The sequence below is a fragment of the Callorhinchus milii genome, unplaced genomic scaffold (genome assembly GCF_018977255.1).
Source record: "Callorhinchus milii isolate IMCB2004 unplaced genomic scaffold, IMCB_Cmil_1.0 Scaffold7, whole genome shotgun sequence".
NCBI lineage: Eukaryota > Metazoa > Chordata > Chondrichthyes > Chimaeriformes > Callorhinchidae > Callorhinchus > Callorhinchus milii.
In genome coordinates, this window is record NW_024704748.1 from 26,716,507 (window position 1) to 26,735,584 (window position 19,078).

Consider the following 19,078-nt stretch of genomic DNA (forward strand, 5'->3'; position numbering starts at 1 on the left):
CCCTTCGTGCCCTGGCACCTCCCCGCCTCTCCGACCTGCTTATCCCCCAACCCACCACCTGCTGCCTCGGCTCGACTGGCTCCGGCCTCCTGCTTGTCCCTCGTGCCCTCCGTTCCACCATCGGTGGCCGCACTTTCAGCCGCTACGCCCTGAAACTCTGGAGCACTCTCCCTCTATTCCTCCGCCTCAACCCCTTCCTTCCTCATCTTCAGGTCGCGCCTGTAGACCTTCCTCCTCGACCGTGTCTACGGTCACCTCCTCCTTCCCCCCCAGCTGTCGTCGTGCTCCACTACTGTCAAGCGCTCTGGGTCCTACCCTGTGTGAGAGGCTCTGTTTAAATGCACGTTGCTGTTGTTGTTGCTGATTGCTATCGTAGGTATGTGTTCTCAAAGCCCACCGAAGAAGGCAGTTTCTCTCTCCTGGTATCTTGGCCAACGACAGCCCAGATATAATTGGTCATTCACTTTGCAGGTAATTTGTACAGATTGGTTTCTGCATTTATCCTATAAAATGCACGAGTCACTACATTTCACAGTAAAAATTCACTTTTAGATCTCAAGGCACGAGTCGAAAAGGGAAGACAACAATCCCGGAAAATAAAATTGTTCCTTAACTTGAAGGTTGTTTGTCCCAAATCACTGCATGGAAATTAGCTGCCTCCTTGAATACACAATCAGCTCACTTTATATTATTTACACTATTTACAGCTCACGTAACAATACATCTGTGGTACACTCTTGCCCGTGAGTCAGAAGTTTGTGGGTTCAAATTCCGTTTCAGGACTTGAACTCACGTAGTCCAAGTTGACTCCCCAGTGCAATGCTGGTGTGTGTGAATCATTTGTGTGTTGCATTGCATCCTTTGGATGAGACGTTAAACCAAGGTCCCACCTGCCTGTCGAGGTGGGCATTGAAGATCTCATGGCAATATTCAAAAGTGTAGGGAGTTCTTCCAGTGTCCTGGCCAACAATCCTCCAAATAAAATTGGTCATTTATTTCATGGCTGTTTGTAGGACAGTGTAATTGTGCTGCTGTGTTTGCCCACAAATACACAATCACTTTGTGTCACAGTAAATCCTGTGAAGCGCTTTGAGATGTCCTTCCAACATGACAAGGCACTATACCAAATGCGAGGATTATTATTCTTATTATTACTTTTATTATTATTTTTATCCCTTGAAGTGCTGACAAGACAGGCGCCGTATCAAATACAAGTATTATTATAAAGAATTGGTTCCTGGTTTGTATCCCAAAATGGTCCTCAGCTGAACTCATGCCCTCCTGTCCTGTTGCCCTGCAATAGCTGAAAATAATCTTCTTGCTCGCATATCTACCATCGATTTCACCATCCTAACTGCAGCGAAGTGGGAGGAAAGTGGAACGAAACAGAGCAAAAGTTTCACATCAGCATTTTAGTGATTTCGGATGACTATTCATTTGCTCTGGGCACGATCCTTTGTTTCGTAAAGAACGAGTGGGAATTAGTCTGTGCGCTTGGTGGCAGGTCGGTGGTGAGGTTTGGAAGGAGGAAATAAAAGGGAAATCCCAGCAAGGAAGTCATTCGTGTGTTATTTTCCGGAGGCCGTCTCTACACGGGGCGGGAGGAGTCAGTCTGCTCAGGTAAAATTGCACACTCTGACTGCTGATTAGATGAGAAGCGGCTGTACAGGGGATTGGATTGCTGGTGAGTGTTCAGCTGAAACTGTTGTCACGTCATTGAGCGTTTGTTCTGTGAAGCTCCGCTAGGCCAAGTATGTGTAACCGCAATGAAGGCAGTTGAAGATTTATCATTTTCCCCGAGTCTGTAAACCAGGGACGGTGCACGTAACTTTTACATTCCAATTCCTGTGGCGCAGTGGTTAGAGCACTCGCCTCGCGAGCGAGAGGACCCGGGTTCGCTTCCCGGGGCGGGGCGGGGCGAAACCTTGGGCAAGTTGCCTTACTCCACACGCCTCTGTTTACCAGCAGTGAGTAGGAACCCGGTTGTTAGTCGAGTGTTGGATCGCTTTTCCGGGGGTTAACAATCCCTTTTTTTAAAAAAAAGTTTTCAATAATAATTTGGTCACTCAATCCACGACCGTGTGTGGGACGCTGCGGTGCGCAATTGGCTGCCGCGTTTCGTCCACAAATTATACAGTCGATTCACACATTACAGTGTATTCTGCGAAGCGCTTTGAGACCTCTCAAAGACGCGATAAAGCATTATGTCGAACGCAAGATTGTTATTATAATTCTATCAACTTTTTTCGCTGCACAAAAAGAATGATTGCGTTTTGGAGAAGGCGGAGAAATTTTCGGGGGCGAGGTGGGGGCTTTGTTGTTGATTTTTTTAAAAAGTTCAGTGAGTTGAAATAAATGCGAGGAGGAGTAGAACTGGGAAATGTTCCAGTTGAAAAGGTCCAAAGAAAGATCACAAAGGTTACAAAAGGCTTTACCAGAATTAAAACTCACTGCAGTGATCTTTACTTACACTGTTTAACATCCACTTACATCCGTTTAATGATTTTTAAATTCATGTTTAAAAGCTATTTATGTTTTTCTTAAAATATTGCAATTATTTATTTTAAAACACCACTGTTGCTAATGTGTTTTTATATACCGCAGCTATATTTGTTATAATTCACTAAATAAATGAATAAGTAAATAATAATTTGGTCACTCAATCCACGACTGCTTGTGGGACGCTGCTGTGCGCAATCGGCTGCCGCGTTCGCCCACAAAATGCACAGTCAATTCACTTTACAGTGAAGCGCTTTGAGACGACTCGAAGACGTGATGAAGCATTATATCAAAAGCAAGGATTATTATTACCACTATTTGTTGAAGTTGATTTTTTTTCGTGTTTCTAATAATAATGAAACTGACACTTAACAAAGAAACTTTTTTTAAAAAATGGACATTACCATTTATAGCAAGTTTCACAAGGAATAATATTGAAAGAAATAATCCCCGCTGGAATAAATTCTAACCTAGCTCTGCCTTCCTATAATTTTATAATTTCACTAAATTATTTGCAACAGTTTGGTACAATAACATTGAAATGACTTACAACAATTGGCTGCCGCGTTTCACCCATAAAACACACAATCAATTCACGTTACAGTATATTCTGTGAAGCGCTTTGAGACGTCTCGAAGATGTGATGAAGCGCTATATCAAATGCAAGGATTATTATTATTATAAATCAATATACACTTAGCGTTGCTCTATTGCTTCAGGAACTCTGGTCACAGTCTGTGATGTGTTTTTCTTCTTTTCCAGATCGTGTTTTGTTTCGAGTTCCTGTGAAGAACTTAAAATGCAGAGAAAAGGTAACATTTCTATTTACACACAGCAAAATAAATGCTAGCTCCGGTACAATTCGGTGGAAGAGTGAGAAAACATTCAAAGGAGTGGATAATACTAAGGGCTTTACTACATTGTTTAAGATCCTGAAAATATTTGATCAACCGGATGTTAAGAGGCTGTTTTATGAGGTATTTGTTGATTCTAATCGACGAGATTTAACTGACTTCAAAATAGCTGATACAGATCTTTACAAGGAACTGCTTTACTCAGAACGTGATGAGGAAGTGGAAAGCGTTGCTGGAAACTTTGATTAATTTTATTGATCAAATCGGATTTTATACAACTTCTAAAAGTTTCCCGCAACCTGGACTTAACGTAAACCGTATTAAATGTTATATAGTTTTACTCCAGAGAGTGGAGAGGTGGAATGGTTAAAAAAAAGGATAAATATTTTAAAGTGTGCTGCCTTTAAATCGGGTGAGAATCAGATGCGGTATTTTTGATTGCAATTCGTGACAATGTCTTTTTTTTTAAAAACAATTTAAACAGAACGTTCAAGTTCAATATTTTACGCAACTGGGGCCAATTTCTTCGAAGGATGTCTTCAGAAATCACCTCCAATCAATAAGTTCACGTCACAGGTATGCAATTAAAATGACTTTGGTCAAATGTTATTCTTTTGTGAAAATGATTAGGTTACGTGAGCAAAATGGGAGTTATCTCTGATCCCATCGGCCTCACCAGTTTGTCAGTCCAACTCACCAAACCAGCACAAGATCTTGATGTCACCGAAAGGCACTACATTTTGCAAATGAAGGCAATTAAGTTGAATTAAGAGAATCTTAACTCTTTTTATAATCTCCTTTGATGCCCCCAAACCAAACTTATGATTGCGCGCACAAAAAGTGCTTCTTTTACACGTGTAAATGTACTGAAGACACCTGTAAATTGATTTGCTGCGTTGAATATACGTGATAGGTGAGGTGGCTTACTTTGTATTTAACGCAGCTTGAACTTTTGCCATATTCTGTGTTTTCTTACATTTTCAATAATCTTTGATTCAAATTTTTAATCTCTATAGACATCATGGAAGAAACGATACTTCGTATTAAGAGAAGAAAGTGACGAATACATCTTGAAGTACTATAAAAACCGGGACGAAAAAAGTGCAAAAGCACTGGGAGAAATACCTATAAAGGGGTAATCATTTTTATTTGTTTCATGTGACCAAGCCTGTGCAAATAAGTCATGAAATTATTTCAAGAATCTTTTCTCTGCTAAATTCTGGAAACTATTTTCTGGAGTCCTGTAGAGTAGATGTTAAAGCACTCGCCTCACAAGCGAGAGGACTTGTTGACTAGCAACTGCGGTTCCTACTTTACCGCTAGGTACACAGAGGCGTGTGGAGTAAGGAAACTTGCCCAACCTTTTGCCCTGACCTGCCCGGGGATCGAACCCAGGTCCTCTCGCTTGCGAGGCGAGTGCTCTAACCACTGATTTGGGTGAGATTGGTTTTCCAGCCACAACAATGTGTGTTCCTCAATGGTTAAACAGGATTAAAGAGATGGACATCGGCCCACAGCACCATGCCAAATGGAAGACACTTGAGAAAATGTTCAAGTGCACCCGAGAGAGAGTTATTTTTCTGAAGACGGAGGGAAGGGAATACTTTTTCATTGGAGAGAAGTAAGTATTCAAAGCACCAGGAAATATTTCTGTTGAACTCCATCTCAGAGTGGCCCCCTTTCTGGGTTGCAAGCATTCTACATTCTCTAAGCTTACCCAGACAGCAGTGGTGGGGGGGCGGGCGGGCGGGCGGGCTGGGGGGAGCTGTGGTGGGTGCTGGGCTGGGAAGAAGGAATAATTAAATGGTCCCTGGCCACTGTTCAGTAACCGCTGATGAAACGTGGACATCTTGAGGACAGGCTATAGCTTGGTTCTTCATCACTCTGAGACGCTGCCCCTTGTGAAGGGCGCCAGATAAAATCGCAAGTTGTCGTTGTCATCTTTTGCTACTCGACTGTCAACTGGATTCACTCTCGGCTGTTTTGAAACAACAGTTTGTGCAATGCTCGTGCCACCGAGGGAGGAATTGGTGCGGGGGGCAGGGGAGTAGCAATAGTTATTGGCTGTTCAAACATCTATTGAGGTGTGACCATATTTGAGCTGTGTAATAGTTGGAATAGACTGTAAATGTGAATGCGAAATATTTCATAAGCTGTGAAGCTTTATTTTAATTCTGCTTTCCCCCCACTTCTCCTCCACCCCCACTTTCCCCCGCCCGCTCTTACACAGAGATCAAGTCAAGGACTTGCAACAGAAAATTCTGAATTTGAAAAACATTTCTCCTGTTGAAGACCAACCGGTAATAAATGGACCTTTATTGTCAATAACAGCACTGTATCCTATAGGAAAACATGCAAGAGAATGGGGCTGTTTTGGGCACAATCAATGCTGTACACAAATTGGCAGCACTCTCACCCACAAAACACTGTCGCTTTGTGGCCAGCTGATGGGATGGTCATTTCAGTAAGGCAGGATTAATGAAGGGCCTTCTTTATCCACACTAACCTTGTGATCTTGTGAACGCACTTCAGCAAGAGAACTATCCAAGAATTGGTTAAACATTCAGAAAGGAAGGGGAGGTGAGCTCAAATCTCAGAGGAGTCTGGAGGCAAAATATGCAATGCTCCTTTAGCATTCTGTGGTCGTCCAGACTGTGGGTGCTTTGACAATGTCTTGCCCATACGGATATTTTGAATCGGCGATAGACAAGTCACTATTGACTAAAATGACTTTTCTCCCCACACCGCCCACTCCCCCAAAAAATGTATAGTTTGGGGTTTATCATACATAAAATGAAGGATCTATTTCACACACGCAAGAGCTCAGCAATCTCTATTTTAAACATGTTCTAAAAACAACAACAATTTACATTTATATAGCGCCCCTCACCAGGGTAGCGTCACAAAGCGCTTGACAGTGGCGGAGAGCTCAATAGAAAGTCTTATTAAATGATAAACAAATGTTGAAATGGGCTCAGCTGATAACTAAGACCTTCTCACCACAACTTCTTTGCAGAATTATTCTGGAAGATTCCATGGAGATATACCACATCTACAACCAGAAGCTTCTTCAACCAACAACTCACACACAATTTACTCCACAATATCAGAAACTTTAGCTGAGGTAACCCAGACCTGGTTTTTGAAATGATTGAAGTGCTTTTCTGTAGTATCGACCATATCTCTCGCCATTGTTTGATGTTTGCTACTGCGCTATAATGTCAGCGGAGACTACAAACTCCAAATTCTAACGTTTGATCCCACAAATGTTCTGACCTAAGGGCAAGAGTGCTGCCGAGTGAGTAAAGTCGTCAGGGTTTGTGCAAAAAATCAGGTGATGCATTAAATATACCGAGCAAGTACACTTGTGGACTTTCCTATTCTATGTTTGCAGGTAGAACGGAAAAGAGGTGGAGAAACCAAATTATCCGCTTATTCTGCAGTTGATCCACCAGAAACCATTCAGTGCATCTATGATGTGCCCAAAAATATACTAGAGGCAGGGGTAAGCAATTAATAATAATAATCCTTGCATTTGATACAGCGCCTTATCACATCTTCGAGACGTCTCAAAGCGCTTCACAAAATATACTGTAAAGTCAATTGACTGTATATTTTGTGGGCGAAACGCGGCAGCCAATTGTGCACAACAGCGTCCCACAGACAGTCGTGGATTGAGTGACCAATTAGTATTACATTTTTTTTTGAAGGGACTATTACCCCCGGAAAAGTGATTGGCCAATCGACTAACAACCGGGTTCCTACTCACTGCTAAGTAAACAGAGGCGTGTGGAGTAACAACAACAACACAACAAGATTCCATTTATAGAGCGCCTTTCACGTCAGGAGGACGTCCCAAGGCGCTGTACAGTTGGGTCAGGACCCAAGTCGGGGGAAAATGATGAGGGGAGGGAAGGGAGGGAGCGAGGAGGGGGTAGAGAGTCGAGAGGGGAGCTGAAGGCACGGTCAAAGATAAAGGTCTTGAGACCGGCCTTGAAGGAGGAAACTTGCCCAACGTTTCCCCCTGCCCGGGAATCAAACCCAGGTCCTCTCGCTTGCGAGGCGAGTGCTCTAACCACTGAGCTACAGGACTCGAAAAGTCCAAGTCAGTAGTGTATTAGTGTCGTCGATTTCATTGCCGTTGAATTTGAAGTTTGAGTGGTACACACTCAGTAAAGTGGCGAAATATAAAACATTGAATCTTATAACTTGTGTTTATAATTCCAGAAGCAAAGGCCATATTCTGATGTCACTTTCAAAACTAGTTCAATGACACAGGTAAGATAAAACATGAACTTATTTCTTGCCTTCAAAAAATGCTTGCCAAACAATACATACTTCATGAAATTGGTGCCTTTTGAAATAGCTTGAGTGTTTTTCGACTTGATTCATTCGAGTCGTACTTTTGTTCCGAGGGAAAAGATGGGAGGGAATCCACACGGCTTCAGCTCTTTGAGATGATGAGGTGAAATGACGAGCAATGGAACTGGGGCACATTGTTCTCAGCTTTGCCTTTGATTATTTGAGTTGTATTTAATCAACAGAGCAAAGAAAATACGAAACATCCAATAATACAAAACTCAATGTTATTGTCAACTTGATAGTAACACAAATCAGTTCTTAAACACCTACCTCATTGACCTCCCACATATGGCCCCCCCGCCCCCACCCCACCCCTTCTCCCTTGCTCAGCGTCCAACCCCACCGCTGTACGGCTCTCCCAAGCCGTCATCCTACGTGAAGGGCACAATATAATTGCAAGAGCAAGCGCTCTGGGACACTGCCCTATGTGAGGGGCGCTCGATAAACACAACTTGTTGGTTATGTTGTTTCAACGTTATTTGTAGCAGTTTAGACAGACAGTAGTGGAAGAAAAGCCACGAGCATCTTCAGTATCTGCTGTATCTTCAAATACCTCTGGAGCCACCTATGATACACCACGGAAAATTGTAAAATCTGTAAGTACAGGATGAGATACTTAAACAATTTTAATTTTGTTTGCAGGTTTCTCACCAGTGTATATTAAGTATAATGTCCTTGGGATGAGACGTTAAAGTGAAGTCCCCTCTGCCTGTTCAGTTGGACTTTAAAGATCTCACTGTACTGTTTGAAAAGAGAACTGTGTTTCCCTTTTGACTACCAAACCCTGGCTAACAATGCCCCAGATTTTATTTTAAAAAATGGGCATTAACTTCATGGCTGTTTGAGAGATCTTGCTAACATAACATAACAACATGTAGGAGCAGGAGTAGGCCATTCGGCCCTTCGAGCCTTCCCCGCCATTCAATCATGGCTGACCTTCTACTTCAGCTAATAACCTGACACTGCCTTATCCCCATATCCCTTAATCCCTTTTGCAATAAGAAATCTATCTACCTCAGTCTTGAATATGTTCAAGGACTGAGCGTCAACAGCCCTTTGGGGTAGTGAGTTCCATACGTTCACCGCCCTTTGAGCGAAGAAGTTCTTCCTCAACTCAGTGCAAAAGGGCTGCCTCTGATTTTAAGGTTGTGACCCCTGGTTTTACTTTCTCCAACCGGGGGAAACAATCTCCCACTATCTACTCTATCATTGCCCTTTGATGATCTTAGAGGTTTCTAGTTGTGTGCAAATTAACGGCTATGTTCACCTACTACAAACACCGAGTCACTACACTCTTGTGAAGCACTTTGAGATGTTTCACTGTGATAAGGCAAATCATATTACTAACAGTCCATGCCCCTTGTTACTATTTCTATTCTTTTCTTTCCCGCAACTAAAGGAAATGTTTTTTTCTATGTGAGTGAGTGAGTGAGTGAGTGAGTGAGTGAGTGAGTGAGTGAGTGAGTGAGTGAGTGAGTGAGTGAGTGAGTGAGTGAGCGAGCGAGCGAGCGAATGAGACGGAGGAATTGAGGGATTGGTTCATTATTATTAATATTATTAATACTAAGAAGACTCTTATTTGTTCCAATAGTGCAGATCACAATCTTACGATTCAGGGATCTACATGTCCATGGCATCGATGTGAGTATCAGAAAGGGTTTCCAAAACTATTTTTATGACTTTGAGTGATCCCTTTTAATGATCAAACAAATATCAAAACATGTATAATTTGATTGTATTTTGAAATTTAAGAAATCTTCATTTTATCGTGAGCCGTTTGTGATTTGTGGCTGCATAGCAGAATTTGCTTTAAAAACACGTTTGGGGGACGAATTTTGTTAGCCAGAGGAAAATAGTTTACATTCCATAATCCTATCCACTGACTTATATTGTATTAATGTAATGAATGCCCAGTTAAGTTGATGGATGGTGTATTTATTTTACTTAAAAACCACGGATCCATCACTCCTCTATCAAGCTCTGCGCCCAATTCAAGCAACAAAAATGCAAAATAATAAAAATCCTTGCATTTGGTATGAGGGTGGAGAATCTCGACACGAGCTCACCAAGATCAATAAAGTGGCGGCAATAGAATTAGACACCCTTAACTTCCCCTCCCCCACCTCCCGAAACCGAAGTCCGTGAAGCGCTCTGAGATGCCGTCTGGCGTGGAGGGTGCTATAGAAATCCAAGCTGTTGCTGTTGTTGTTGTTGTTAACAATGATCAGAGAATCTCCCATCAATTGTCTCAAATGTATTTTTTTCTCAGACCAGAAATGAAGGCTGAAGAGAGGCCATGTCTGACCACCGATTTGGAAAGCACGAATTTAACGAGGTAAGTGCAGGATATTGTTTCCTATCTAACTAACTAGTTGGGGCTTTATTGCTCGTGTGTGACAACGAGACACGTAGCTTAGTGGTTAGAGCACCCATCCCGCAAGCGATAGGACTTGGTCTCGATTCCAGGGCAGGGGGAAACCTTAGTTGAATGTTTTCCTTGTTTGCCCTGTTGCTTAAACTGTTGTGTCTCAAAGTGTCCCTGAACTGACCTTTATAGTCTTAGTCTTCCCGCTGTTGTTCTGCTCTTGCGTTCCAAAGTCCTCTGCACTCAACTTTGCCCAATAATGCTTTGTGAACTACAGGGCGGTCCTCTGTGAACTACTGACTACTGAAAGTAAGTCAAGTGAGATTTACGTTGAGATCAACTGTTGCCACAGTAAGCCCTACTAAAAAACACATTTAGATTTTATGTTGATCAAGGAAGCATCTTAAAGATATGATTCATAACCTAAAGTACAAAGGGCACTTGTCCCTCACTCCTTCCTTCTCCTAAATTCGGAATTCAAACTGTGATTCTTCAATGCTCCCTGTGCAGACTTGTAAAGAATGATTGATTGTTCCTAACTTGGATTAACCTTCAGTCAGTCATTACTAAACATGGCAATGGGCCTTTTCTTCAGTGCTCGCTGCCTGTAATAATGAAGTCTCTAGCTTTGTAGATGGCCGTGATAAAACCTCGAGTCTTCATCTCTTTTCCGTGAACTTTGGAGATAATGAATAAATAAGCCTGCGCAGTTTTAGTTCAGCTATAATTTTTCCCATTGAAGTTTGTGTCAGATGCAGTTGTTTTTTCTACGCAACAACGACAACAACAAATTGTGTTTATGTAGCACCTTTCACACCGGGAGGACGTACCAAGGCCCTGGCCAATCAAGGATTTGCGTCCAGGCTGTGGGCTGGAGTTAAGAGGGGTGGAGGGCAATGGGGGTGGTGGTGGCAAGATGACCGGTCGAAGAGGAGGATCTTGAGATGGGCCTTGGAGGAGGCAAGGGAGGGGCCAAGGTGGAGTGGCTCAGGGATCGAGTGCAGAAAGGCTGAAGGCCAGACCATCGATAGTGGAGCGGGCAGGGCGGGGGAACGTGCAGCAATCTGATTCTACCTGTTGCTGTTTATCATTAACTTTAGCTCTATTTTAAGGTCTAAAGTTGAGTGCAGGGGATTTGGGAACAAGAGCGAGCAAAAGAACAGCAGGAAAGCCAAGAGTATAAAGGCCACTTCAGGGACACGGACACTTTTAAGTGGTGCGATTTCACAGTGGGACGCCAATTTATTATTTACCAATGATTTTTAGGTCTTGTCAGCACTATACAGCAGGTGTAATCTTCAGTGGGTTGACAGAATACATTTGCAGTCAGCCTTTAGTACTTGGGTCAGTAATACAGGGAAACCCAGTTTTCGCGCCACTTCACTTACACTGTGAGCTTTTCTTGTGGACTTGCTCTCATGAGAAGCTGACTGGCCGGCTTCTCATGCTATAACATGGCTGTCTGTCAGATCATCAGGTCAACACTAATGTCATTTTCTGCACTATGTCACTGTGCACAAAAGTGCCACTAAAGTCACTTCCTAAGCATAGCATGAAAGTCTGACGTTTATTCCACGCCTTGCTTATAGCCCACGCCTTAGGATATTGGACCCAGTTAAAAATAAATGAAGGATGGTATGTAGCCTTGTTGAGGTACCTCATATGTTGAGGCGTGCTGTTCAGCAGTTGTAAAAATGCTTTATCTATATAGCAGAATAAGTTCAAGTGAAGATCTCTTGAACACCGAGACTCTCCCACAACAGTCACTTGCCGCGTCTCTTAAAGGAAAGACAGAGTGGGACATGAACCTGCCAACACACACGAGGCAACTGAAAGCATTGAACAGGTCAGAAAGTGTTCACTTAACTATTCTCTTCTTCTTTAACTAATGAAATGCGTTTCCTGCCTCACACAGGGTGATCGAAAAGCTGTGATGCCATTTGTTTCAATAATAATTACTTTAATGTATGTGAAGCTCACTGCACAAGGACCTGTAAATTGCCTTTTCCCAGTATTTATATCTGACCCAGGATTTCTCTATTCTGGCACTGGTTAATAGCAGAAGAAGTTCTCATTCATTAGGACGTTCATCTCTTGTAAAGCTTAAAGGGGTCGTGACCAGACAGTTTAACCTTGTCGTGGCTGTCAATTGGGTCTTGACCTATTCTGTACAATCTACTACGTATTGACTCGGAAATACCAGCCTCGTAGCTGTTTACCGAATATTGCTGCGTGCAAATTGGCTGCCCACATTCACCTACAAAATAGAAAGTGGCCCTGTGAAGCACTTTGAGACGTCTTGTTGACGTGAAAGACACTATAACAGATGCAGGTATTCTTATATGCTCTACGTGAATGCCAGTGTGCTGGCCAACACATCACCTGTTTTGAAATCCAAGAGATGAAAGACATCCATAAAATGAGGCGTAGTAACTCATCTGATTGGGGCTCGGGTCAAGGCTACAGTTTGAATCCCTCACACATGCCCGACGTTTCAACTCTATTTTGGTAATCTAAGGCTATTACACATTACAAATCTCTCTCTCTCTCCAATTTGTTCAGGGATGTTATAGAAGAAAAAAAGCCGGAAAAATTGGATCGTGTGGTTTCCAAAAAAGAAGTGCAATTTAGTCTGTCATTTTCCGAACCAAATGGCAGTGTCTGGTAAGCAACTGTCAGTGTTTTCACTTCTGCAGGTTGAAATTAAGGAAAACACTATTTTCTAAGATATTGTGGAGTCCCGTAGCTCAGTGGTTAGAGCACTCGCTTTGCAAGCGAGAGACCTGAGTTCAATTCCAGGCAGAGGGCAAAACCTTGGGCAAGTTTCCTTACTCCACACAGAGCCTAATAATAATCCCTCCAAAACCAAAAACAATAATAAATTGGCTATTTTCAATCTACGACTGTTTGTGGGACATTGCTGTGCGCAATTGGCTGCCGCGTTCACCCACAAATATACATCAATTCACTTTACAGTGTGTTCTGTGAAGCGCTTTGGGACGTCAAATGCAAGGAGTATTATTATTATTACATTTTCATGCTATTTTTACACAATTTATTTGAATCATTTAAAATATTTTCTTGAGGTTGTCCTGTCTCTGCTCTATTCCCTGACTGAGAGAGCAACCAGATGACTCTGCTGTTCTCAGATCTATATCAAGGCAGTTTCTCGATTTCTCCATTTCTTCCTTCCCACACACTTACAAGCACGAACAATGATGCAGATGAATATCCGAAGCCTCTTATTAGGGATGTGAAAGCGGGACCCCTGTGCCTCAGTTGTGTGGATGTGAAAACATGTCCGTGTCAGCAGAGATGGACATGGTTTCACATATACATAAATCATGCAACAGACGGGAGCAGCAATAGACCGCACTCGTGTCGCCCCTTCACATGCCTGTGGCAATTTACTGTTTACCTATAGCATTCTCGGATCTTCTTATATCTCCCTCGGAATCGAAGCGGGACTTTTCCTTGCCTTGTGTTCACCAGAAGAAAGGTCTAACAATACATCTTATTAACAATATATTTGTTTTATTAGTAATTCATTTCCACGGGAATTGTTTTTCTCAGCTGAACAGAATAGTTATTTTTCCCCACTTACAACACACTCACTCTATTATATAACCAATGCCTGTGATGGTTGGCACCATTTATTTTGTATTAAAAACTGATCCCTGGTATAAAATTTCTATTCTTCCTTTCTCTTTAGGCTTTTCTCATCGAATGGGTCATTTGTTAGAATTGTGCTCAGTGCCCATTAACAGAAGTCTTATTCCTGTTTACAGTGTTACTCACTCTTCGGATGCCAAGTGTGCTTTTTGTCACGGAGACATTATTACAGCAATCAACAAGCTGCAGATCAGCACAATAGAGGAGGTGTATATGTTCGTCCAAAAGGCCGTGGAAGAAGAGGTATGTGTTTGCTAATCAAAACATAAGAATTTGCTGGCGAACGAAGACCGAGGTCCATCCAGTTCACCTTCCACCATCCTGGCAGTCACTTGACATGTCATGTCCCAAACTATATACTGTATCTATCCCCAGATATTATTTTCTAGCAGAAATCGATCTCATTTGTTCTTGAAACAAACAACTAGGACACTAAACTCGGTGGGAGAGTAAGCTCTGAGGATGATGCAAAAAGATTGCAACGGGATATAGACAGGCGAGGGGAGTGGGCGAGGAGGTGGCAGATGGAATTTAATGTGGGGAAGTGTGAAGTTATTCACCAAGGTAGAAAAAATACAAAAACAGATTATTTTTTAGAGGGGGAGAGATTAGATAGTGTTATTGTTCAGAGGGATTTGGGTGTCCTTGTACACCAGTCTCAAAAAGTTAGTTTGCAGTGCAGCAGCAACTAAGAAGGCGAATGGCATGTTAGCGTTCGTTGCAAAAGGTTTAGAGTACAGGAGTAGGGAAGTCTTGCGGCAACTGTATAGGGCTTTGGTGAGACCGCACCGAGAGTATTGTGTGCAGTTTTGGTTTCCTTATTTAAAAAAGGACATACTTGCCCTCGAGGGGGTGCAGCGTAGATTCACTCGGTTAGTTCCTGGGATGAGGGGACTGACCTATGAGGAGAGGCTGAATAAACTGGGGCTGTATTCTCTAGAGTACAGAAGAATTAGGGGAGATCTTATTGAAACATATAAGATTCTTAAAGAGCTGATAAAGTAGACACTGAGGGTCTATAACCAGGGGTCACAGTCTTAAAATTAAGGGTCAGCCTTTTAGAACAGAGTTGAGGAAACATTTCTTCTCTCAGAATTCACTCCCCCAGAAGGCTGTAGATGTCAGTCCTTGAACATCTTCAAGGCTGAGACTGATAGATTTTTAAAAAATAGGGGATATGGGTATAGGGCAGGTAATTAGAGTTAGGTCTGAAGATCAGCCATGATCTTATCGAATGGCGGGGCACAGGCTCGAGGGGCTGAATAGCCTACTCCTGCTCCTAATTCTTATGTTCTTATGTTCTTAACAATTTCTGCCTCCACCGTCTGCCTGTCTCGCCGGGGAGCCTGTTCCGTAATTGCATGCAAGAATTAAATAGGCTGAAACTATAAGTTATTCGCATAGATTTGAGCATTTGAAACCATATTTACAGCAACTTGACAACCTGGAAGGGAGAGGTGCAAATAAGGGCTCATTGTAATGAGGGTCAATGATGAAGGAACTCCTGGCTGAGGTGATTTTGTAGATGAACATATTTATTTAAGAGAGAACAGAATGTGCGCCAATCTCTTTGGACGTAATCCCCAGGCGATTAATTTAGGATCAAAGGTGAAGGAGAATAAAGAGTTGAGGTTTTCACAGCAATGATGTCAAGTGGAGATGTGATGGAAAGCTAACTGAGATTGAGTGCCGGATATCTCACATAGTGAGGGGGAGAAAGATAAGGTACAACTGTAGGTCAAACATCACTTGAAAAGTGAGTGTAGGGGATGAGAGGGAAAGTTGGCCCCTGTTCTTCGGATTTAACATCACTGTGAGCGGCCGAACATTCGTGATGTTTTTGTTTGTTTGATAATTTAACTCTCTGGGATTGCAAGTTGTGCTCTCTTGATTGGTATCATTATTTATTGTGGGATCCCAACTGAATAAGAACTTCAGAGCTGCACCTTCTGCTGTCCTGTTGTGTCAATGTTCACAAACTTCCCTTTGGATGAGGAGTTAACCGGTGTCCTCTCCGGCTGTCTAGGTGGATGTTAAAGATCTCGTGGCACTATGCGAAAAAAGAGAGTTGGTTTTCTGGCCAACAAATCCTTCAGATAGAAATGGTCATTCAATTCATGACTGTTTGTGGGGCATTTGCTGCGTACAAATTGGCTGCACAGTTTGCCTACAAAACACAGTCACAACACGACACAGAGTATATCCTGTGAATCATTTGAGAAGTCCTCAAATGCAAATCAAATTATTATTGTATTAAAGAGATCACCGGGTTCAAGTCACCCCTTGTTGTTCCCACTTGGTTCCAAACAACAATTTCAAATATTAGCATCAGTGTAAATGCTTTACAAGAGAGTGTGCAGTGATTTTAAAAAGCTTGACCCAGTTTGACCTATTTTGTTGGTATGTTTTCTTGTTTAAATGAGCTAGTTGAATAAACAGCTTGCTGCTGTGATGGGAGAGGATGTTCCAATGAGATCAAATAGGCCAGAATCACCCTCTTCGTCCAAACTTCTCTTGTGATCTTGTGAGTTGAAGATGAATAAGCAATCGCTGAGTGTAGCCGTCCAACGGGAGAGAGAGAGAAAAGTGTGATGGGCACAAATCTGACATAACTTAGTTAGTTTCCTTACTCCGCACACCTCTGTTCCCCGAGCAGTAAGTGGGAACCCGGTTGTTAATCGATTGGTGGATTGTTTTTCCAGGAGTAATAATCCCTTCTAAATGAATGAATGAATAGTAATAGTAATAATTTGGTCACTCAATGTTTGTGGGACTCTGCTGTGCACCACGTTTCGCCCACAAAATACACAGTCAATACAGTATATCCTATGAAGCGCTTTGAGACGTGTCGAAGACGGGATAAGGCGCTGAATCGAATGCAAGGATTATTAATATTATTATGATGATGATGATAACCTAGTTGCTAAATATTGGTTGAACAACAAATTATTCTTGCCGCAGGTAACAATCAGCATTCTGCGGCAGCCTGGAGCAACGACGTTCCATTGTGAGGAATGTGTCTGTGAAGACAACGCACGGAATGATCAGACAGGTAACGTAAGCAATAAATACTCGCGCAAAACACATTGGAAATGCCGGAGCTCAGAGCACTGCTACACAGCACTTGGATGACTGTGATCTCGGGGGAAATGGGAGAAAAACTGCAGTCGAATCTTTTCCCCTACTTTTTGTACGTCTCACACTTTTTTTTCTCTTGTGTTTAGGTCACTGACTGAATTTGACCTCAGGCTCTGATCTCCTGCAACTGAAGGTCATGGAGCCATGAGTGACAATAAATTCTGTATCATCGAAGAGCCAATATATCAGCAACTTTTCTGAGTTGTTAAGTCCATAGCAACAGCGTTGGAGAAGCCTTTCCCTCCTTCCATGATGTTTCACTCCATTTGCCCCGTTCATTGTCCAAAACCTTTTCAAATGATTCTCGCTTCTGTGTGTGTAAGTGTGAGTGTTTGTGAGTAAGTGTGCGTGAGTGTGTGTGTGTGTGTGTGTCTTTGTGAGTGTGTGTGTGTGTGTTTGTGACTGAGATGCTTTTGAACATTCCAGTTTTTTTTAATTTTCTCATTTGCCTTTTAAAGAAAAAAAATGAAATATAAATCAGACAGTGCATTCATCATCTGCAAATGCTTATTACTGTTGGGGTCAGTTACTGTAGAGAGCCGCTCGGTTTTAGCCAGCTGCTCTGAAAAGCCTGTTTAGCCAGTTTATTAGATCACAGGCAATCACTTTATAATCCTATTCATAATGGGGAAATCCCACTGTAAGGCCACATCACTTACGTTTTAATACTTCAGTGTTTATGAGTTTAGATGTACCTTTTGCAGTTTGCACACAAATCTTGCAAAGCATTTTAAAATGTAAAACCCCTTTTCCGTTTGTTTGCTAAGACGAGTGGGATCGTGGGTTAGCCATATTGTTGCTGCTAAATTAGTCTGTTTTTAAAGCACTCCATGTCACTGTTGACAATTATTTGATATCCTCTCTTGATATCTTAGATTATAAATAATTTAATAATAATAATATACCTTGCATTTGATCATAGCGCCTCATCACGTCATCGAGATGTCTCAAACCTTTTGGATCAGAAAGCAACGTAATGTGATGAGATGTGTGTAAATATGTAAAAATGAATAAGACTTTAATGTCCAAGAATCGAGATAATAATAATTAATAATAATAATCCTTGCATTTGATATAGCACTTTTCACGTCGGGAGGACGTCCCAAAGCGCTTCACAGAACACACTGTAAAGTGAATTGACTGTATATTTGTGGGCGAACGCGGCAGCCAATTGCGCACAGCAATGTCCCACAAACAGTCGGTGATTGAAAAAGACCAATTTATTATTGTTTTTGGTTTTGGAGGGATTATTATTAGGCTCTGTGTGGAGTAAGGAAACTTGCCCAAGGTTTCGCCCTCTGCCTGGAATTGAACTCAGGTCTCTCGCTTGCAAAGCGAGTGGTCTAACCACTGAGCTACAGGACTCCACGAGATGGTTAATGATTGAATTGTAGCTTTTCTTTATAAATGGCAATTATTCACAGCATTGTTTCATAGAATCAATAGAACCTAAAATAGGGAAACAGGACATTCAAACCATCTTGCTGCCAATGTTTATACTACATCCTTCTACTTAACACCCCTCTCCCATACCCTCTCTTCCCTTCTCCCTCCTTCAATGCAATTGTTATAAATACCTCAACAGAACAAAGCTGTAAAGTGGTTTGTGAATATCTGTAAGCAGGAAATAATGTATTTTATGCAGCGCCTCCATTTTGATGGTTGTATGTCTATTTTTTTTACTGTTTTCTGATGTATTCTTTATGAAAATAAAGAAACACTTACTATAATGAACAAAGCAGTGATTTGTTTTTTGAATTGCAAATCCCACTTAACACTGCCGTTGGGATCTTCATACAAACCTCGACTTTGCAAATCAAATGGAGGTGTGGATTCAGGTATCCCACACCTCCAGCTGTTAGACTGGGATGTCACATCAGTGATGGCTTTTAGCCATTGCTGTGAAACACTCTTAACATTATATTTCTAATAATATTATTATTCATATTATTAATTAATAATATCAATAATAATTGTTATTATCCATGGCCTCGCCCCCACCCTACCTCTGCGACCTCCTAACCCCCTACCGACCCGCCCGTTCCCTCTGCTCAGCCGGCTCTGGGCTGCTCCACGTCCCCCGACCCACCCGCCCCACCATTGGCGGGAGAGCCTTCGGCCACTCTGCCCCCAACGTCTGGAACTCCATCCTCCAATCACTCCGCCTCGCCCCCTCCTTAGCCTCCTT

General features: G+C 42.2%; 1 protein-coding gene across 1 annotated transcript; it reads left to right on the forward strand.

Moving 5' to 3' along the window:
• The first annotated feature begins 1,501 nt into the window (after positions 1–1,501).
• Positions 1,502–17,238, forward strand: LOC103186551 (pleckstrin homology domain-containing family S member 1). The gene is made up of 17 exons (XM_007905656.2): positions 1,502–1,620; positions 3,262–3,311; positions 3,838–3,929; positions 4,370–4,488; positions 4,843–4,974; positions 5,584–5,653; positions 6,370–6,477; positions 6,748–6,858; positions 7,581–7,631; positions 8,201–8,311; positions 9,307–9,356; positions 9,985–10,050; positions 11,792–11,926; positions 12,643–12,744; positions 13,869–13,995; positions 16,714–16,804; positions 16,977–17,238. The coding sequence occupies exons 2-17, from the start codon at positions 3,299–3,301 to the stop codon at positions 16,982–16,984; spliced, it is 1,386 nt and encodes a 461-aa protein (XP_007903847.1). The 5' UTR covers positions 1,502–1,620; positions 3,262–3,298; the 3' UTR covers positions 16,985–17,238.
• The last annotated feature ends 1,840 nt before the right edge of the window (positions 17,239–19,078 follow it).

Excerpts from the sequence above, each read along its gene's own strand:
- LOC103186551 (XM_007905656.2), top strand. Across the intron at positions 4,489-4,842 it reads GGAGAAATACCTATAAAGGG|GATTAAAGAGATGGACATCG; the intron begins GTAATCATTTTT and ends ATGGTTAAACAG. Across the intron at positions 6,859-7,580 it reads AAAATATACTAGAGGCAGGG|AAGCAAAGGCCATATTCTGA; the intron begins GTAAGCAATTAA and ends TTATAATTCCAG.